The sequence below is a fragment of the Aplysia californica genome, unplaced genomic scaffold, assembly GCF_000002075.1.
Source record: "Aplysia californica isolate F4 #8 unplaced genomic scaffold, AplCal3.0 scaffold00048, whole genome shotgun sequence".
Classification (NCBI taxonomy): domain Eukaryota; kingdom Metazoa; phylum Mollusca; class Gastropoda; order Aplysiida; family Aplysiidae; genus Aplysia; species Aplysia californica.
Genome location: NW_004797318.1, coordinates 2,028,566 through 2,050,014, shown reverse-complemented (window position 1 = coordinate 2,050,014; position 21,449 = coordinate 2,028,566). Strand labels below are relative to the sequence as shown.

General features: G+C 38.4%; 1 protein-coding gene across 1 annotated transcript in view; it reads left to right on the top strand.

Annotated features, from left to right (window-relative positions):
• LOC101861494 (sodium leak channel non-selective protein) overlaps positions 1-21,449 on the top strand; it is a gene marked incomplete in the record, with an annotated part of 77,838 nt that overhangs the window by 13,141 nt on the left and 43,248 nt on the right. Inside the window, 6 exon segments of the mRNA XM_013079319.2 lie at positions 1,092-1,151; positions 1,895-2,026; positions 10,176-10,313; positions 16,259-16,333; positions 17,885-17,958; positions 19,334-19,585. Coding sequence (XP_012934773.1) covers positions 1,092-1,151; positions 1,895-2,026; positions 10,176-10,313; positions 16,259-16,333; positions 17,885-17,958; positions 19,334-19,585 — 731 coding nt within the window.

Below are 21,449 nucleotides of genomic sequence, written 5' to 3'. Positions count from 1 at the left end.
CCTCCCTCCCTCTCTCCCCCCCTCTCTCTCTCACATCATTCCATTAGAGCTTAAAGAAAATATTTCTTTCTGAAACAGGTTTTGTTCCTTTCAGTGATTTACCCCAAAGTTAACAGTGTCCATTCTCAGTTTGGGGTAAACTGACAAAATGGGAGCCTTTTCTAGACATATCTTAAAATTGAACTTCTCTATTGAGGGTGAAAAAACAAGAAATAATGGGGAGAAAACAAAAATATGAGGCAGCGTGGTGAAATCAGGTTCTCGTCATAATGGAAAATCAAGTAGGCTGACTGTCATTTTTCTGCAGGTTTGGAAATTTTATACAATTTTTGTTTTTTTGGCTCAACACCTTTCATGTCCTCTAAAGAATACATTTATGTGTGAATATTACTGAAAAACATTGATTAAAGGCATAAAAGTTGTAAATTTTCAGTTTACACAGACTCTCAAGCTAAGGAAATAACTCAGCTTTGGTGGCCATTTTCTCGCTAATTTTACCTCTGAAACCAGGCAACCCCCACCTCCTTCAATAGCCCATATCATGACTTGTATCCAAGATAATGGATATTTCTTTCATCAGAAGCAAGGCAAATGGACAGGCTTTAAGGTGATACCAATAACTCCATATGCCCCAAAATTGATGAGCGCCTGATTCCACCGTGTCATGACACAAAAATGCAGAGGATTTTTAAATCTATAGTTTTTTTTAAAAGGATTTGTTACTGAGCCAGCCATTTCCCTGTCTATTTCATTTTTCCAACTAGACTGTGTGTGGAAACTTTTCTGTCACCAATCAGGCGCAAAGCTTGTTAATTTACCTGTCATATTATATGACCAAACCATCACAAATACATTTTATAAAGTGTTACAGATATCTGTCTGTATTTGGTATGTTCCTCTTTATATAGTTTTCCTGTTTTGTTGGGTTCAGAATACTGTTGAATCTGGTCTAACAGCCACCTGCAAAAGACTAACACGTTATTGAAACTGTATAATGACACTGTGTACGACTACCACTGTGCTCGTTGACAATGGATGGATGTCTGAGACAGTGTCAATAATTGTGTATGGTTTTTGTTTGGTTTGTTCAGGTGCTGCGACTTTTCCGACTGATCAAGTCTTCCCCTATGCTGGAGGAGTTCTGTTACAAGGTGAGCAGGGAAATGGGCGTTTCTTTATCTCAGGCTGTTGATGGAAGTCTTTTTTTTCTTTTTTTTTTATAGTAGAGGGTTTTACGGTGCTCGCAACTGCATAAGGTCATATGAGCGCCTAGGCGTGGGTGTCAACAGAGAAGTCTTTACAGGGAATAAGACTTAGACTGCTCACTTCTCTAGCTTCAACAGCACAAGGTCTGCTTCGACTATCAAGGCACCCCGGAAATAGCATGTTACAAGAGAGTGACAAACATACAAAAGAAGTAGAGGAAAATGACAATAGTAAGGATCAGGAAAGAAAAAGCAGCAGTTCCCTGTTGTAGATCAGGCACAGGTATGAGCGTGACATGAGTCAGCCCATTTACAATTTTACTAAGCTTGAACGAGAAATGTCCCCCCTTTGGGAATGGCCTAAAGACGCTACAGTCGGTGGCACAGCCCCCGGGGGGTGGAAGTCTTTTTTATATTCTATGGTTACTCAAAATTTGTAGACAGCACTGGCAGAAAGCCTTTATTACTGCAAGTCATAGTGTTTAGTAGATGCCTGGATTGTAACTTAAAATTCCAATACCACTATGAAAGGGTAAACAAACATCCATACTGTAGTGTCAGCATGCTGTATAGAACTTGGAAGAACTTTGTGGAGATATAAGATTTCTTGTCTGCAATAAATAAAAAAAAGCAACAACCTCAGAATTGTGTTAGCCTTCATTCCTCATGCACATTCTGTCTCGTTTAAGATTTTTGGACCCCCGAAGAAACTTGGCAGTCTGATCCTCTTCACCATGTGTTTGCTGGTGATTGCTTCCAGCATTAGTCTGCAGCTTTTCTGCTTCATCGACGGATTCAAGAAATTTGAGACGATTGATCAGGTCGGTTCTTCATCACATTATACTTTCCTTAGTCAAAGTTATGCAATTCAAGACTTAACACCTCCTGTGACATTGGCGCCTGTGGTGGGATAGTTGTTAACAAAAAACATCTGAGCGATTCCCGCTCTGGTAAAACTATTTTATCAAGTGTCAAGTATCTCTGTCACCCTGATGGGATACTGTATCCCACTGCGCCTGGGTCTGTCCCCCTGATGGGATACTGTATCCCACTGCGCCTGGGTCTGTCTCCCTGACGGGATACTGTATCTCACTGAGCCTGGGTTGGCTCAGAATGCAGCCCCACAGTTGAATAATCAAATTTGTATCAAGGGGAAAGAGAACTATTTATAAAAATTAACCACCATTCAGTGATAATTGTTAACTGTCAAATAAATTACAGAAATCTTTAACCCCCCCCCCTCCCCACCGCTCTGTTCGACCCCATTAAAACGAAGAAACCTTTTTGTCTATCTATAGAAACAACATTTGAGTCTGGTTTTACCTATGCCAAATCAGAGTGTGAAAATTTCAATCGTAAGTTCTGGAAGAAAAAAGTGAACGTTAACTCTTGAAATTGCTTGCAATTTGTTTTTCTCAGAATATATGTTTACTTAACCTGTTTTGCCAACATTATGAGAGCATTGAGGAGAAAATGAATGTGGAGAGATCATGCAGTGATTAGCTGCTGTCATGTCCTCACTGTGTCTTGTATGTACCACTCTGTGATCGACTGTGGGATCCACAAGTTTCATTGAAGTCAAATTACTTTTCAGATGAAGCTGGTCTTAATTTGAAAGTACAGAATGAATATTTAGACTTTTGATGTGTACCTCCTTCTAGTTTCTTACCTCTGCAATGTGGAGAGTTATCTATATATTTTATATTTGTGAAAGTTCGTCACTTTGGCCACGTAAAACTTCCCAGCAAACTTTCGAATTTGAAAAATTAATGGTGGTTCAGCATTATTTAAAAGGATGCACAGTTATATTAACACTTTCCCTCCATGTGACTCGCAGACATGGCCTCGCTGGACAGATAGCTGCAAAATACGGCTCGAGTGGCTCGCTATCTATTCCACTTTAGTAATGTAATGAAATGACATGAAATTCTTCGCTGATCCACGTTTTCAAAATAATAGAATAGACTTGCTGTTAGCAGATACGAAAGAAAGTATAGCACTGAGAGACGATTTTTAGTCAATTGAGCTCTTTTTTTAAAGAAGAAAATTGCTCCCCTGACTTCAGTATATGTCTCGTATTTTTAATTCTATATAGGGTACACATACATAACTTCCAGCATTTCTTTGCATTACTTGAGGCAACCTACCTGGGAAGTTTGAATGATGCTGATGTTGTGCTTTTGTAGATATGACCTTTCAAACCTGGAAAATTGTTGATTTTATATGACACCTTCGATATTGCATAATCACTTTTAGAAACCCCAAACTAATATAATTGGAATAAATCTTCAATATTGTATCACCATCTGATAGATTATTTTTTAACCTTCAGTTTAATGGGCCATATGATATGGTTTGAGTGTGTTTAGTTGGATGTTTTGACATTTTCCTTTGGTGGGGTAGGGGCGTAAAAATAGGTCAGGGAAAAGCCATGGGCCAGTGGTGGATTTTGCCGTTTTAGGAAAAGAGTTAAGGAATATGAAGTCACTGTAATTTAGTTTTCAATTTTTCATTAGTTTTGTTTAGATGTAAACTTGGGAAAGTTCGTCTTCTAAGACACCATAGTAAACAAGTGAGGCTTCTGTTCACAAGCAGTGCGCACTGGTTCCACAATGGCTTGATGATCGATTCTTTTGAGTTTGTTCAGCGAACGGGCACCCAGCTAGTACTACATACTTCATGTCTTATGAAAGTTAGAAGTTGCATCACTTTCATTGTTTTTTTCTGTTTGTCTTTGTGTGTGTGTGTTTATATGTGTGCATGTATATGTGAGTATGCATGAGTGCAAGCGTGTATTCATTCGTGGTTGAGGTTATGCATGTGTGTTTGTGTATGTGAGTGTGCATTTGGGTACATATGTTTGAATGTGTGTGTGTGTGAATGTATGCATGTGTGTGTGTGTTTGTGTGTGTGTGTGTGTGTGTGTGTGTGTGTGTGTGTGTGTGTGTGTGTGTCTGTGTGTGTGTGTGTGTTTGTGTGTATATATGCGTATGTATGTGAATGTTTATGTGTGTGTGTGTGTATGTGTTCACGTTGAGGACAGGTTAGACCTTCCTGCGATCTTCCATGTACATGACCTTGACCCTTGTACACACCGGATGTATGCAGTGCTGTAAATCTCACAGTCAACCTGCGAGAGCTCAGGCTCATGGGTTCTGTAGGCCAAAGGGGGAAGAGGGTGGGAGGGAGGTGGTGGGGATTGGACTCAATGGGTCAAGTCAGTGTTTTTCTTACCATGTATTCTGTTCATTGTCTTGGATGCTTAGCACTATTGCTGAGTTGTTTCTTCAATGCTTTCACCTCTGTCTACATCTCTTTTCAATCAGTTTGTAGGTTGTTTTTTTTGGTTTTGCTGCTTGCAGTTTGACAAGGCTTTTTGATCAGACTTATCATTGCACAAAGGGGTTAAATGACTTAATTTTGTATGCAGTACTTATCTTGTTCCAATTTGAGACAAACATCCAGATGTCTACAATGTGAAATGAAGTGACACATCCTGTTTTATAAGGGAATTGTTCTTTCTGTGATGTAAGTGTTTGTTCTTCTGTAAGAAATATTGTCATGCAAAAATATTCGCAATGTTTCACAAAGTCGCACTCAGTTGTGCCTTGTCCTTGCACAAGCACCGAAGTGTTGTCCAGAAAGTTTGACCGACCAGCTTTGAATGTCCAGTCCAGCCTCACGATTTATAATGTCGTTGAGAGGTTGTATGTTTTGGAAAAGCCAGCATGTCTTAATACACCTTGAATTATTTCTGTCTTTGCATGATTTTGTCTCCATTCATTATAATAGACTCCATGTCCAAAGTGCCCAGAGATGTTCTAAAAGCCTACGTTTATGTTCTAAATATGTTTCTTCTAAAGCATATAATTATTTCTTTGTATGAGGAGTTTAAATCTAGGAAGAAACATCTTCGCAAACTGAAGTTGACCAGTGTCTGTGGTTTAATGATAATACTTTAATGCTAAAGGCACGAGTTTGATGCCTATGTAGGTAATAAGTTTTTTTTGCTGGTTTTTTCTTTTTTCTGCTGGGCTTTTGTAACCCACTCGACCTGAGTTCGCCTCATCAGGCAGAGTTATAACAACCTGTCCTCTAAGTGATCTGAATTGTGTCAATGGAAGCTGAAACATTTACAATCTGTCTCTTAGCTGAATTTAGATCGATAACAGCATCAACTCTGAGCTGAATTGTGTTGATTGGAGCTTATAAGATTGACTTTCAATTTTGAGAAGTTTTTGTATTTTAAAATTACTGCTGTTTAAGAGTAGGTCTACTCAAAATGTTCTGTCTGGAGACTTAGTTACATGACTTGAGCTGTTTGTATTGAGCATGTGTGATCCTAGAGCTATGTAGAGGGGTGCCACTACTCTAGAATTTCTTATTCTAAGGCTAATTAAAGGGAGGCTACTTATTGTTAGAATTTCAGAAAAGTCCAGAAGTAGAAATGGGGAAAGAAATAGCGAGGAAATTTCTGGTTGGCCTTTTGTGGAGATGTCTGGAGAAAAATTTATTGGATATTTGAAAGTTTGAAGTGCTGCAAAACACTTAATGTTGCAGAATAGGCTCTCCTTGCTTTTTTAAAAGTATCTTTTGCTGGAGCGACATGACTTTTGAGGAGTTTATTGAACACTGGTCTATTTGACTTTAAAAGTGCTCTCCATATTGTGTATTTGAGTCGCATTTTTCTTTTATTGGCATTAGGGACGGGTGCAGGGGATTGTCTTTAAACCTGGGTTTAAATCAAACATTTGGGTAAATAAGACGAGTTGGAATTTGTTTCCAAGGGGAAGCTGATAAGGGACATGAGATTGGAAGTCAGAAAGATTGATCATGAGAAGAGAAAAAAATATTCTCTGGTTTGTGTGCATACAGGTGGGTTGATTGTGAATTTGTAAAGGTAATTTTTCCTCATAGCTCTTTGCATTCCTTGGGTGGTAGGTAGGTTTGGTTCTTTTAAAGGGAAGTTTAAGTTGTAGACAATCTCTATCTTTTAGAATGGCTGTATCATGATAAGCCCCACTAAATAGTATCGGTTGTATTGATGAAAAGTAAACAAATCTATTGTCGTGTGCAGTCAATTAGTAGATATGTAGCTTGATAAAGATGGAAAGGCTTTCAAACATTTTACAAATTCAGGAAACTTTGCAAGAGTATGATGGTACCCCGGTAAATGTACAAAATGAATAGAACTTTTTGGCATCGTGATCATACTGAGTGCCTTTCTCTCATGCTACAGCATAAAAGTGTGAAAGTAGAGCCTGTGCTTGTGGCAAAAAGTCCAGACTTTGAAGGCATGGTTACCTGTCCTGTTGTGCCCTGTGCCAGTGACAACTGAAGCTGTTCTGTTGTGTCGTGTGTGAGTGGCAACTGATGTTTTGGCCACTTTTCACCTCTGCCTTGTTTTGTTCTGCTGTCCATCTCACCTTCTTCTTCTCCTCTGTCTCACTTTGGATATGTGCACCATTGTGTTGTGCAGGCCCCTTTGTTGTCCCTTTTTATTTTCTGTCCGTACGTCCTATTGTTCTTCTCCTCACTCACTCACCCACTCACTCACTCTCTCTCTCTCTCTCTCACCGCGGTTGCGTGTGCTGGTTTTGTTGTGTACTTGCTGCAGGCTTTTAAGTCCATGTTCCAAATCATGGTGTCTGATGGCTGGATGGATGTGTCCAATGACTTGATGAACAATCTGTCTGAGCCAGGCATTCAGTGCCTGGTGGCTGTTTACTTCATCGCCTTCCACTTGTTCGTGAACGTGGTGAGTACTCGGGACCGGCCTCATGTCCTCAGTCGGTCACTTTCACCGTTATTCTCTCTCTCACTGGATTGTCCAGGTCAGAATGCTGAGAGTCTGTGTGGGTATGGGGACATAAGATTTGTACAATGACTCACAATCTTAGTACAGCCCAGAAAAAGCAAATCGTCTCAAATTGGGTATCTGTGATAATTAATCGTAGACTGATTGATACGTATATTAGCAAATTTGTCATTATATTTATGATCAAGTTCATCATCAGAGGGTGAAGTCGGTGATAGTAGAAATGAGAAATGGTTGGTTAGAAAAGCTGTTTTACCTTCACACTGGTTTATAATAAAAAATGCCTTTGAATGTAGAAGGATAAGGCTTTGGGGGGCTATTAATAAAGAAAAGGTCATCATATGTCATCAGCAATTAGCTTTTCAGCACATATTTTTATAAATACCGCACAAACAAAGGCTGTTCTGCCCTCTTCCTTTATGTGCAGATATCTGGATCTCTAGCTATCAGTCAGGTTCTCAGCTAGGGGAAGCTAAGAGAATTATTCTAGATATTTATCCAGACGAGTAATCCCCATACTCACCATCAATCTCGTAGCATTTTCTGGGACTGTCTCTGTCTCTGATTGAGCATTCACCTTGCACGGGATGACCTCTGACCTCTGCACTAATTTGCATGCCCACTCGGCTCTTGCTGCTGCTCGCCATCACACTTCCTGCTGGACAGGACGCTCCCCTCCACTGACCGCATACGTCTGGCTGTTGACCTGTGGCGCTGACCTGTACTCTTTGTGCCTCTGCACTCTCTCTGTTTGTCTGTGTGGAAGAAATGGAAGGAAAGATCTAGGGTGGAGAGATAATCTTTCCTTAAGTTAGAGAATGAAGAAATGTTAGAGAGGAGTGTCTTGTAATGTCAAATGTGTGAGTGAGAATTTTCGGGATTTAAGTCAAAACTAGCATGGAGAGCAAGAAATTTGGACAGAAAAGATTTTTAAAAAGCATATTTTGTATTTCTGATTGAATATGAGAATACTAATAGTACTTTTAATGTGAGTGAAAACTAAATAGTACTATTGTGGAGACGAACGCTTAAAATATTTTTTTGAAAAGCAAAATGTCAACATTTTTTATGCTATGCAAGTGGTACTGAGAAGATAATATTTTCCCTGCCTCAAAATTTTCAAAGCAGGTTATTACTTTAGTTTGGCAAGGTCGAATGTATGAACATAGTTTCCTGGTTGTTTTTGTTGTTTTTTTCAATTTTGAAAGGTTTCTGTCTTGAATGTATTGTCAACACTTTGCAGTCACTTGGCGTAATAATACAACAGTGAAAATTATCCGTTCCGCTCACATGGCACAGTTCTGCGCCAGTCCCGAGAAGTCCGTTGCAGTCACTCTCCTGGCTGGGTGACCAGATGGGGTATTTTGTACTGCTGGCTGTGTGACTGCAAAGTGTTAAAATGTTTCTCTAACTGTAAATAGATCTATGGAGCTGTGGGTCTCTCCTAGTGTGTCAGGGGCTCTTGTGTGGAAGGCACTGGCATGGGAATCGGCTGTGATGTTCATGCACACTGCTCTGTGTGATTTGCATTTACTTAAAGCAGTAACGTTATCCTCAGCGCATGCATTGCATTTATGTATTCCCTGTCCAGATGATGAAGGTTATAGGTTGTTGAAGAATGACCAACACAGTACTTCCTTTAACATTTCGTCTCTTTGTCATCAGGTCCAAATTTACATTGGCAAACTATTTTCCTTCTTTCCAAGTTCACCGTGTTGTACCAGATTTTTTTTTCACTGACAGTTTGAATATTTTCTTTCCTTCTCAGACTTTTTAAACTCTGAACCTGTAATATTTCCGGTACTTTTAGAAGGGTTACTTTTTTTTTGTTCGCGTTACTGAGTGTTTGAGAGAGATCTGACATGTGTCAATCATTGTTGGATGGCTAGCTGTTCGACTGTCTGGTAGTTTTGTCTTGACTGGTGGATTCTTTCATACAAACAAATTATCAACCGCTAGCTCCTGTGATCTTTAGTGAAAGGGTAAAGTTCTTCAACCTTCACAAAAAGATATGAGTTCAATTCCAGGTCAGAAAATTTATTATTGAGCCGTTTACAATGAACATGAACCTATTTCAGTGTGTGATGTCGACATTCTTCTTTGAGCTCTTCTAATCCTGTGAATCCAGAGATTCCTTGGGGTTTCTTCTCAGTGGGTGTTCCTGCCAAACTTTGTGTGGAATGTTTGTGACCGGGATTTATTTTTTTTATGTTTGTGACCCTCCTATAAGAGAAGTTCTTTATAAAAGTTTTCTCCTTCACAGCCATATTTGGTTTGGCTACAGATGTTCCCCCTTTGTGCCAAATGTTGTTGAGGGTCTTAATGTGGTCAGGTTTTAAAAAAAGTATTTGCAGGCTGCATTCTTGTTATTTCAATGGTGCTTTTATTTTAAAATTATTGGCCAAAAGTAGGAGTTGTAGGTAAGATTGTTTCTTAATCTTTTAAAGATTTTTAGGGCTTTGGCGACTTTTTTATTTTAGGGAGGGTGGGGGGTTCTTATGCATGCAACATCACAGTTGAAGCCCTTTTTTTCTGTGAAGATCTCCGTGGCATTGTTTTCTAAGCTGTGATGGGCTTAGCACATTTTTTCTAGATTTTTGATAGAGCACTCTATAATAGCGGCACTTCTGTGTACATTTTCATTTCTTGGGGTGTTATATCTTTTTTACAGTGCACTTTACAGTTCAAGGAGTTGTTTTGTCTCTTTAAAAAACTCGGATGTCATCTCCGTTCAGGTTTCTGCATTTATATCTCTCTTTACCATATTACATGTTTGGGATTTTTTTGTTAGTCTTGCACCACTGTTTATTTCATACAACCTTTCTTCATGTTCAACCTTTCTTCATGTTCAACCTTTCTTCATGTTCAACCTTTCTTCATGTTCAACCTTTCTTCATGTTCAGTATCTGATTTTGAAACAAGAGTTGTGTTGCTTGTACGTTTCATACATGTCCCAGCATACGTACCCCCCATACTCTCACCTTCTGGCTCTGTTCCAAAGGACTACACATTTGGAACTACCCTGGCTCACGCGAGTGGATTTTGGCCATTTTTTTCAGCCATATTTTATTCTACTTTCCTATAGGTGTGTCTCCATTGCTCATCAATGCTAACACTAGACTTTTTTTTTTCCTAATCCTTTCCCCTTTCAGGCCTTCATGTCCATGTTTCAAATCCTAACCCAAAAAGGTTGGATTGAAGTTATGCACGCAACAATGTATGAAACTGGGGAGATAGTGGCCTCATTAGTGGCCATCTATTTCATTTTCTACCACTTGGTTGTCACACTGGTGAGTAGAAACCACATGCAACCTCCGAGGTCACCAGTTCGCGAGTCCGACAAGTGAAAAGGTTAATTGTTCAATTTGCACACTTGATTGGCGAGTAGGGAATATCATTATGATTTCCGTTAAAGGAATCTGATTGTGTGGTTTGTGACAGCTTGTCCCCCCGGAGACTGATTTACTCACCTTCCACACAATCATTAACTTTTAGATGAAATAAGTATTGCATGGTTCTCTTCATCAGAGTCAGTTTGTTTGAGTTAAAAGCTCCTTTTGTTGAGCTCATTTGCACGTCTTTTTTCTTTTTTTTTTTCTTGAAAGATGAAATGTAAGGACAAACTCAAATGTGGACAGTTCAAGGGTGCCTGAGTTTTCTGTGTTCTCATTGATCATTATTTGGGGCGGATTCCCAGCTTAAGGTGGAGGAAAATAATTATTTTTAAATGTACAAAATGATAGATAAAGTCTTTCCGTTGCCTAGAAACATAAAGAATTGTGGAGAATTTGGCTTTATCTCAGACAAGAAAGATCTGTCAATTCTTTCAGGGGGAGATATTTTTTTTTTTAATGCAAAAAAGAACGATGGCAGGCTTGATACAAGAAATATATACATGTAATTAGCAGTTACTGTCTGCTGTGTTAAATAGTTTGAAGGAACAAAATACAGGGAACCTATTTGTCTTATGGAGCTTTGTACCGTGAATCTCTTTCTGCCGTAGGTAGAGCTGTTGCCAAAAGATCAAATGTGCAAATTGGCAACAGGACACAAAACGTCCTGACCCGTGAACTTGCGCGCTGGGACTTACTCAGTAGCGTCTTATCTGTTTCGGATCTTTGTCATACATATCTGTCTATATATATATATGTGTGTATATAAATTTTTCTTTTTTTCTTTTTGTTAAAGTTTTGTTTTCGTGGCTTTCGTGATCATACCTATTTTGTTTGTTTTATTTTTCTTGTTTTAGTTTTATTTGTGGGGTGGGGTTTCTAGACTGTGTCTAAACTGTGTAAAAATGTGAGGGATTACCCACAATGTTAGGGCACGGCTCCTCGCAGCTTCCTGCAGTTTTTCTCGGAAAATAAGACTTTGTCATCATGTGTAACTAGCCTAGGATATAGGTCAAGGAAACTTCCGTCTTCACAGGTTGTGAAGCCACAGACCAATGCTCAGTGACTTGAATGCTAAATGCCAGTTCTGCTTGATCGTAAATGGCTGAGATTTTTTTTCTTTGAAAGCACTTGGTTGTTGATATCTCTGTGTTTGGCTGTTGGATGTAGCATTATACCTCCCCTTCTCTGTGTAAATATATATATATACACATACATACATATTTACATACATACATTTGTATGTTTGTATGTATGTATTACAAATGGCTGCATTATACGGAAATGTGAAAATCACTCAGCATTTGTCTGCAGCAGAATTAAGGGGCCTTATCAAAATGTTTTATTTGTGAATTGTCTTTTTCATTTTGATCAAATATGTGAACTAATTATTTTCGTCACATGGTCATGGGATTCCTTATACTACTAGATGTCAGGGAACATTCGTTTTACATTCAGAGTTGTCAAACATAGTTTTCTTTTTTCAAATTTATTATGTTTCAATCAAGGAGGAATCCATAAAAATTTTGGAGGTTTGATGTGATTCTCATAAATGATGGTCTTAATGGTTGTTTTTATTTTTTTGTGCTTTTCCAAAAGATTGTCTTTTTTGAATGAAGCAAAAGAAATAAATGCCATGACTTTCCTGTATCAGAAATAAAAAAGGGTGATAAAAAAGAAAACAAACAAACGAAAAAAAAAGTTACTGAACTTAAATCCTCTTTGCTGAAGGCAAAAGTCATGTTTGATGAGGCCCTGTGTAGGAGATATATGAGCCGCTGACATTTCCAGCTCCAGTTGTGATCACAAGACTGAGGATAATGGGAGAGAAAATCTGCGGGAAGCTCTTGGAATTAACCCTTTCACTGTCTGTGTCCTTCTCTGTAGTGAGCCATTCGTCTGTCTGTACATTATATCCCTTTGTTTTGGCTTGGAAATGAACTTTTGTGTCTAGTAGGACATGAACTTTCACCTAAACAGTCGGCTGTTTTTGTCCCTGGTAGGGCCAAGTTGTTTGGAAACTACCCGTAAACCTACAACTGGAGTTTAGGCGTTCTATTTTGTAGATGTTTGTTTTCTTTTTAGTAAGTGAACTAACTTTTCGTACAAATTGTCTCTCAGTTGTCCTGAATGTGTAGAACCCATTTCATCCATCTATATTTTTTTTAAAAATGGCATCAGGTTATGTAATGTTTAGGCTGCTTAACTCTAAAGATGTGAGTCCAATTTTCGCGATGGTAAGTTAAAAAAATATTACCGTTGTTTTGCTGGGATGCTGTGTCCTTGTCCTTAGAGGTCAGCTTTTACAGACAGAGTTGAAGCAGCCTTCCTCCCAAAGATCTAATCGTGTCAATAGAGGCACAAATCTTTACACATGTAGAAGGTGATGGTTTTGGTGACAGTAATAGAAATATCTTTTCTTCTACTTGTACATATTTCCTGTTTTTCCACCTCTTTATCTTCCTTTTCCTCTGTTTACCCCTTCTATTCTTTCCTTTCCTCTATTTCCCTCTTTGATAACCAACAGAAGTTGATGGGACAGATAATATTAAAATAATAAACAAGTTTTTTCAAGAGCATCGGAGCAGAGAAAGGAGTGAAGAACCATGATCACCGATGTCTATTTCAGATCTGGCACGGGAAGAAAAAGAAAGAAGAAGAAGAAGAAGAAGAAAGGAGAAGAAAAAGAAGAAGAAGAAGAAGAAGAAGAAGAAGAAAGGAGAAGAAGAAGAAGAAGAAGAAGAAGAAGAAGAAGAAGAAGAAGAAGAAGAAGAAGAAGAAGAAGAAGAAGAAGAAGAAGAAGAAGAAGAAGAAGAAGAAGAAGAAGAAGAAGAAGAAGAAGAAGAAGAAGAAGAAGAAGAAGAAGAAGAAGAAGAAGAAGCACAAGTCAAACAAGGATGAAATTTAGGTGCCTAGTGGGTTTCTTTTGCTGAATGTTTCCCAGGAGATAGAGGTGTTGATTAAAGAACAATGTCGGCCTACACAGCTATCAATCATGAAATCATGTAAAGCTTTATTAAGGAGAACATTACTGTCATTTCTTTGCCATCTGATTAATTTGATGAAGTTTTCAACCCCTGTCTTCTTGAGCTACCAGCCATCATTTTAAGTAATGAGGCGACTTCATAGGCTACTAGTCAAAAGAACAAACTTGGCCACAGCAGGATGGGACGTCTGTTGTCCTTTGTACTGAGTGAAAGAACCTGCAATTTACAACTGCCAAGCTCAAGAGGATAATGTGGAAGAGGGAAGAGAAGATTGGTTTGAAATTCAGAGCATTTTTTAAGGTTCTTCCAAGATTAGATGAACAAATGGAGAACATATCATATCAATCAACTTTGTATATAAAAGTAGACTACTGGACTGTAGGTGGGGGCTCTTCTGTGATTTGCTCCTTCTACTTTGATGTTTCTGCCTTTCCTAGTTTGTACATACCAAAATTGGGCCCTCATGTGTTTACTCACCACATACTATTTCTCAAAAACTACAATAAAAACAACAGCAGCATGTTTCAGTGTGTGAGTTCTTGGGGCTGATGCCGTTTGAAAGAATTTCTTCTGTTTGACTCCAAACCTTGTCTTTTCTTCTAATGATAAAAAAAAGATTATGTCCCAATGGAACTTCTCATTATAAGACAAACCTTTTTGAGTTTATCTTTGTTTGTTCTTGTTTCGAGTACACTGTGTGAGTGGTGGCGGTTGTTCTGGTGTGAAAACTCTCTATTCATCTTTTCTTGTCGGCACAAGTTCCTGGCAAAATGTTACTGCTGTCAAGATGTTAATTTGCCAGGAATCGCACAACGTAATGTTCTTCAAACGTAGACTAAATGAAGTATAAAAGAGGAAAAAAAAAGGAATAAGTGCAGTAGAACTCAACTGTCATTGTTGAATAGCTTCAATCTGACTTTTTCCCCGTGGTTATGCTCCCCCCTCCCCCCTGTATATCACTTCACTTTTATTAGCCTTACACACTGCTGCCTGACTGTCTTTGATAATTCGCCCCAATGCTTTTGTTTGGTAATGTAAACACACCCTTTGGGCATGGGCAATATTTTACTGAGACAAGCTTTGCTTATACTGACATGTAAGTATGCTTTTCATATCATTGTTGTTGAAAACCTTGACATATTGCCCTAAGGTGCATGCTCCTGTTTTAAAAGACTTCCAATTTTTTTTCTGTAGCCCATTAACAAATTTGAGATCCTTTTCTTCCTGCCTCAGTTATTTTCCTTCTCATTATTTCCTGAAAAGGCTTTTAATGTTTTTCCGACTTTAATATGTTTCAGATTGGTTTGCTGTTTCGTAACCTTCTACCACATACTGACAGCTCAGTCTAACACTTGGTCCTACGTCACTTTTCAAAATGGCTTATGGGCGGAGTCTTAGACTAAGCAGTCGATATATTTTGCTTCTTTTTGTTATCAATTCATTTCACCTTTGTCTCCCCTTACAGTTTTTTTTTCTTCCATGAAACCAGTACCGTAGTCATGTAATGCATTTTGATATAACTGCCTGCATATTTTTCTTAACTAATAATAGGTCAAGAGTATTTTAATTATTTCGATGGGTAATGTTTTGTTATTTTTGATCATTTTCACAGCTAATCTTATTTGCGATAGCTTTTTCTGTGTCAGTCTTTGGGTTAGAGATTTAAAAAGTGTATTTTATCTTGAAGCACCAACTTAACGTTTGTGATTGAAATGAGATTTGGCTTCTGTAATTGGACCTGCAAAAATGTTATTTTGATGAGCAAGTTATTAGACTTGATAATCATCTTTCACCAAAATGTAGATTAAAAGAAATTTTGATATTCTGATTATTGGGAAAAATAGATTGAAGAAGTGAATTGAAATTGTTACCTGATGCATGTTAATCAGAGATAATTTTCCAATTAGGTTTAAATACTACAGTTATCTTGCATGTGATTTAATGATGTTCAGAAAATATGAAAATGCTTATGTTTTATTAGATTTCAATAGTTTTCTTTTAGATAAATGAAATGATTATAATGAATTTTAAGAATTTACCAATGTGTTATATGTATGCCGATATTGCTGCTCCAAAACAAGGACATTCAATATTCAAAATCTTATTGTGGTTAAAATAGTGTTTGCTTAATAGATTGATTCTTATTTGTAAGTCAGAAACATATGCATAATACATGTACCTTTAGATGATATGATTTTGCTGCCTTGACAATGCGATAATCGAATGTCAAAAGATGTAATTTTAAGTTTAAAAGGCCATTATATTAAAGGGCAGTTACTTGAATAAAAATTGTGCCTCTGGAACATTTGTGGATTGTGTCTAACATAAAGCCTTCCTTTGTGTGGGAGAGGAAAACCAAGTCATAATCTTTTCTTTGGATTTGAGAGATCAAAACTTTATTTGAAACAGGTAATAGTCAGAGAGTGTTGTACATTGGGTGTGAAATATTTGCCTTAAGAATGATGAGTTATTTCAGCTCAAAACTGCTGGCGACAAGTGTTACCCTTTCACCCCTCCCCCCCCCCTCTCCTCAAACTGTGAACCAGCAACCCCTCACCCCCCCCCCCCCCCCTGAGCCGCAAATAAAGAAACCATAACAAAAAAAAAACAACAAATATTTTTAACAAAAATCCCTGGAGGTCCACTTGAGTGCAGAAAAGCAGTTCAAATTTAATTGTGTTGAAAATTGACCAGAAATGACATTTGGAGCCTTATTTTATTAAAAAGAATCTTTTTTTGGGGGGGGGGGGATAACCTTAAATACCACTTTTATTTATGTGCATGCCTCATTTTGGGTTACAATAGCTGTATTATCCCCTTGATGAGTGATGAGAGATGCCGTTGTCTGCTCGGTAGATCGTGATCAGCTTGTTTGTGGCCGTGATTCTTGACAACCTGGAGTTGGATGAGGACATCAAAAAACTGAAACAAGTTGGTATATTAGCGGGTGGTTGGTAGGTGCTCGCTTGTGGTGAGCTCTGTTGTTTTTGAAGTTGTGTCCACTTAACAGCAATCCAGAAAAGAGCAATCTCTCCATAACAGCAACCAAGGCTTGCTTCCTCCAAGTGGGTTGACTGTTACACGAGAACCACTCTGATAAAGTTTTAACAATTTGGCAGGATAGCCAAAAACTGAATGTTGTTGCCAACAAAACAAACTCCTTGCAAACAACCAAAGTCAATATTTAAAGAATACAATTTTGATAATAACTTCCTTATTATCTTTAAAAGTAAATGCTTTCTTGGTAACAACATACAGTTTTTTGGCTCTACTGTAAAATTGTAAAAACTGTGTATACTGTAATACTTTTAAAAATAACAGCAGAACTTTACTTGTTCTCAAGATTGTTGTTGTCCTGATTTGTTGTGGGTGGCTGGAGGGTGGCGATGGTAGGTTCAACTTCTTCACCATTCTTCTAGTTTATCTGTCTGTCAGTCTTTCTTTTCCCCCTGAACTAAACGACTTTTATTGTGTTAATATGTTTCTATTTTCTGAAACTAAGTCGTGAGGCTTAGGTTACACTGTTTGTATTTTGTGTATTAGGAGAGAAAGGTGGGGGGAGGGTGTCTTAATCTGTGTATTTATATTTTCATTATGTTTCAGTATATGTTTTTGTATATGAATAGGTGTGTGTGTGTGTGTGTGTGTGTGTACTCCCAGATCTGTGACTTTGCCCGTCTTGAGAGTGAGACCGTGACAAAGAGAGAGAGAGAGAGAGAGAGAGAGGGAGAGAGAGAGAGAGAGAGAGAGAGAGAGAGAGAGAGAGAGAGAGAGAGAGAGAGAGAGAGAGAGAGAGAGAGAGAGAGAGAGAGAGAGAGAGAGAGAGAGAGAGAAAGAGAGCGAGAGACAGAGAGAGTGACAAAGAGACAGAGAGAGAAAGAGAGAGACAAAGAGACAGAGAGAGATTGACGGCAGCTTTTTTGTTTTCAACATAAAGGCCCACATCACTTCTACTGTTTGTAGAATGTTAAAGAAGACTTTTTCTGTCTTACGACCATCAAAGTTTTTTCTGCTTCAGACTGAATGAACATTTGTTTCATCATGGAAATAAGATATACTTTGTGCTTAACAAGTGTATAACTTTTTCCATAAATGAAGAATTCTTCTAACAGCAACCAAAGATTTAGTTTAACTTTGTATACCTGGATACCTGGAGGTGTCATCTCTGACTTAGAGGTTGACACATAATGACCTCCCATCCTTCACAGTTGCAAACTGCCGTTGCACATTCTGCCATATCCAGGCCTGTCCATATTTTTATGTTGTCCATCCATGTTACTCCTTGTCTTCCCCTGGCTCTTCTGCCCCACATCTTTCCTTCAAGCACCTCTTTCACAATGGTTTCGGGTGGTTTTAAATAGCCATAGTATTGTATTTTCCTCAATTTAATTGGTCTTTTTTGCTTTCCAGTGTATTGTGACCATTCTACTTCATATACTTTTTTTTCTACTGCCTTCTCTTTTAATATTTTTTTTTGTACAGCTGAAGCTGAGAGAACAAAGTCTGGAGACTCAGGAAATGCTGCCCCTTAGATTGAGAATCTTTTCCAAGTTTCCGTAAGTGACTACACTTTCTAGTTTTATGTAAGGATGTAAGGTGAAAAGTGTTTGTATGTGACATTTTTCCTGTTGAAGTGTTGAGCATGGAGTAAAGAAATATGTGTGCTTGCCCACTTGTTAAGATGGAATGCAGGAATAAACAGGAACTCTCTTCGCGTTGTCTCTCACTCTCTCATCATCTCTCTCGTCTCTCTCTTTCTGTCACTCTCTTTCTCCTGGATCGATAACAACAACAACAACACCAGAAGATAAACTGGATCGATAACCTCAACTCTCTTTCTGTCTCTCTTTCTCTCTCTCTCTCTCTCTTTCTCTCTCTCTCTCTCTCTCTCTCTCTTTAAAAGCTTGTAGACCCATAACGTCATCTCTGTTTGACTGTCAATTGATGATTATTGTTAGTTGAATGAGACATCAAACAAAAATCTCAGCCAACAGTTTAATAGAAAAAAAGTTACACGAGTCTACAAACTTGTTAGATGGATATCAGGACTATTTGCATTTTGTGACGTCACCTGTTTTTCACATGGCCTTCTCATATTCTGAAAGTTATAAAGTTATATATGATAAAAAGAAAACCCTCTCCTTCATGATCATATTGAAGTAACCATGATTTAATCTTTCTGATGCCGCACTGCCTTTTCTTCACACTGGTAAAAGTCTCCATGAGCCCTTCCCCATTCTCAGGATAAGTTAAAAGTGCCTTTCAGGTATGATGACATGATGGACAAACATTAACGACAAACAACAAAACATCGCACATGGTATCACTCCATTCTGGACAGTCTTAACAAAACAGTCATGCTTTGTAAGGTTAAGACAAGGCAGTTTCTTCACATCCCCCCCCCCCCACCTCCCCTCTATACTTTTGGAGTTATCTCATTTATCCACCTGTGGCTGAGCGGAATACAACAGCCCAACAGAAACACCTAGATATTCGATGAAAATTGAGAAAAAAAAAGCATACGTACAACACCACCCTACCCACTCCTCAATCCATGTTGAAAGAAAAAGTCAGAAAAACCAATATCCCTGCAGATGCATTTGTGAGACACTGATGGACAAACTATTATGAGTTGCACCCACTCTCATTCTGTCATTTCCTCTCAACCCACTTAGCCCACTCACCCTCTTGATTTCTTTTTTCTTTTTCTATGTGCACTCAACCTACTCACCCTCTTGTCTTTCTTCATATTCTATGTGTAATGTGTACTCATCCACTCACTTTCTTTCTTTTTTCTTATGCTATGGCCACTCCCAGATGGTGAAACAGAACAGAATGAGTGGAGACTTTGATATTATTACGAAACATTCCCCCCCCCCGTCAAGTACTATCTGAGTAATCTCCTGTTTCCACGGTTTTCTTCTATTAAAGGGATCACCCCCAGATGGTGAAACTAAACAAGATGCCCGGAGACTTTGACATCTCCGACATCCGCGAGAGTTTCATCCGTCAGTTCACGGGTCAGGACAGCAGCCTGAACCTTGTGATGGACACACAGGACTTGCCCGAGACGGTCAGTCCCCACCTCAAGTCGGCCTACATGAGGCTGATCAAGTCGCCAGCTCACGAGACACGCTGCGGGGGTGCTGTGGAAAAGAAGACAGCTATCACAAGCATTATCAGGTGGCTAATTAAGGAAAGAAAGTTTTGGAATTATTTTTGTGGTCCCTCATGCAAAAAATTTGATGTCTATGTCTTGTCTAGATTACATATGCAATAGTTGAAAGGTTAGTTAAAGTTGCACTGAAAGTAACAATACTGACAATTAAAAGAAAACAACCTTCAGCTTGGGTTGGGCAAAGAAAAATGTTCATACCATAACAACCAACTCAGTATAATGTCAATTTTAAAAAGTGGAAAAAGTAGGAGGAAAAAAAAATGGATATGACCTTGTACCTTACCTAGCTTTTTGAGATGCAAATTTCATCCTCTTCAAGACAGTTTCCATTTGTGAATAACTTGCACTAAACTTTTCCAACAACACTGAATTCATTAGGCCCTACATTGTGAAAACACAGGTTTTTATTATTGCCTATAATATTTATCTACACTAATTTTTGCTAACAATAGGAGGGATGTTTGGATGGAGCTCTAGTGGTGAACCTATAACGTGATACCCATATTTGTTGTCTCACTGTTGCCTTTAGAATCCAAATCCCAATGTCAACATTATCACTTGATGAACAAGATATTTTAATGAACACTTGATCACCCGGGACCTTTGAATGAGAGGCAAACACCTTAACCTCTAGGCCACGAGAGCCCCGTCAAAATAACAGTATGAACAAACCTTAACATTTATAACCTGATTTCTCATTACTCATGTGGCCATCAAGTAGAACTATCTTTTTACTGAACTTAGATCTAGAGCTAGGTAAAGAGACGGTGGGGGTTGTGGGAAAATACTCTTGTCAAAGGCGCATGCGTGGAAACCAGTCGAGTGAGAATTCTCGCTGAATGAGGTTTTTTTGTTGTGTTGTTTTATTATAGTAAGTGTTCCACAGCACTTGCAACACAATTAAGTCATATAAATGCTGAAGGTTAGAGATGTTACAAGAGAGTAACAAACACAAAAATGGAGGAGAAATAAGGACGATACATGTTTGATCGGAAAAATGAATGAGATAAAACTCTCAAACACCAGAAATTGGAGTTACTACAAAATAGCGCTCAGCTTGCGGTATCTTTTGCCCTTGATCTATTACAAGGAAGTTCAGTGTCTAAATCTGAGTGGGGTTCAAGTTTTTTTTGTAAAGGTAAACCCTACCCCTCCATTCAGAACTTATTTAACCTAATAAGCACATCTGTTGTCTTCACTCTTTATGGGGCTACATAATTTGGATCATATGGATGTCTTCTGCAAAAGATGCGTATAACGTACTGTGAGAATGAGGGGTCGGAATTGACTTTACCATTTTCCCTCTCTTTTTTTCGAGAATAGTTATGAGTAGCTCAGTATCCTAACAAGTGACCAAGTGCTTCATCACGGTATCTACCTACATCGAGGGCAGGCAGGTTTCTAATTTGAAAATAAAATTAACCACAAAAGTAATAAAATGTGATGTATTGTGGTGAAGTCAGGGTTTTACTAAAAATGTGGATTAAAGGCACAAAAAATGTTCATTGTAAGTTTCCAAGGCAAGGACTCTCTAGCTCTGAAAGTTACCAAACATTTGGGGCCATTTTCTCGCTAATTTAACCTCTGAAATCAGGCAACCCCCCCCCCCCCACCTCCTTCAATCGCAAATATCTCAACTACTATTCAAGATGTATGGGTATTTTTAAAAATTGAAAGCAAGACAAATGCACAAACTTTAGAGTGATACGAACAACTTCACATGCACAGAAATTGACGAGAGCCTGATTCCACCACGTCCTGACGCACGTTTCTCTCTCTTTCTTTCGAGAATAGTTATGCCTCTCTTTCTGTCTGTCTTCTCTCTCTCTCTCTCTCTCTCTCTCTCTCTCTCTCTCTCTCTCTCTCTCT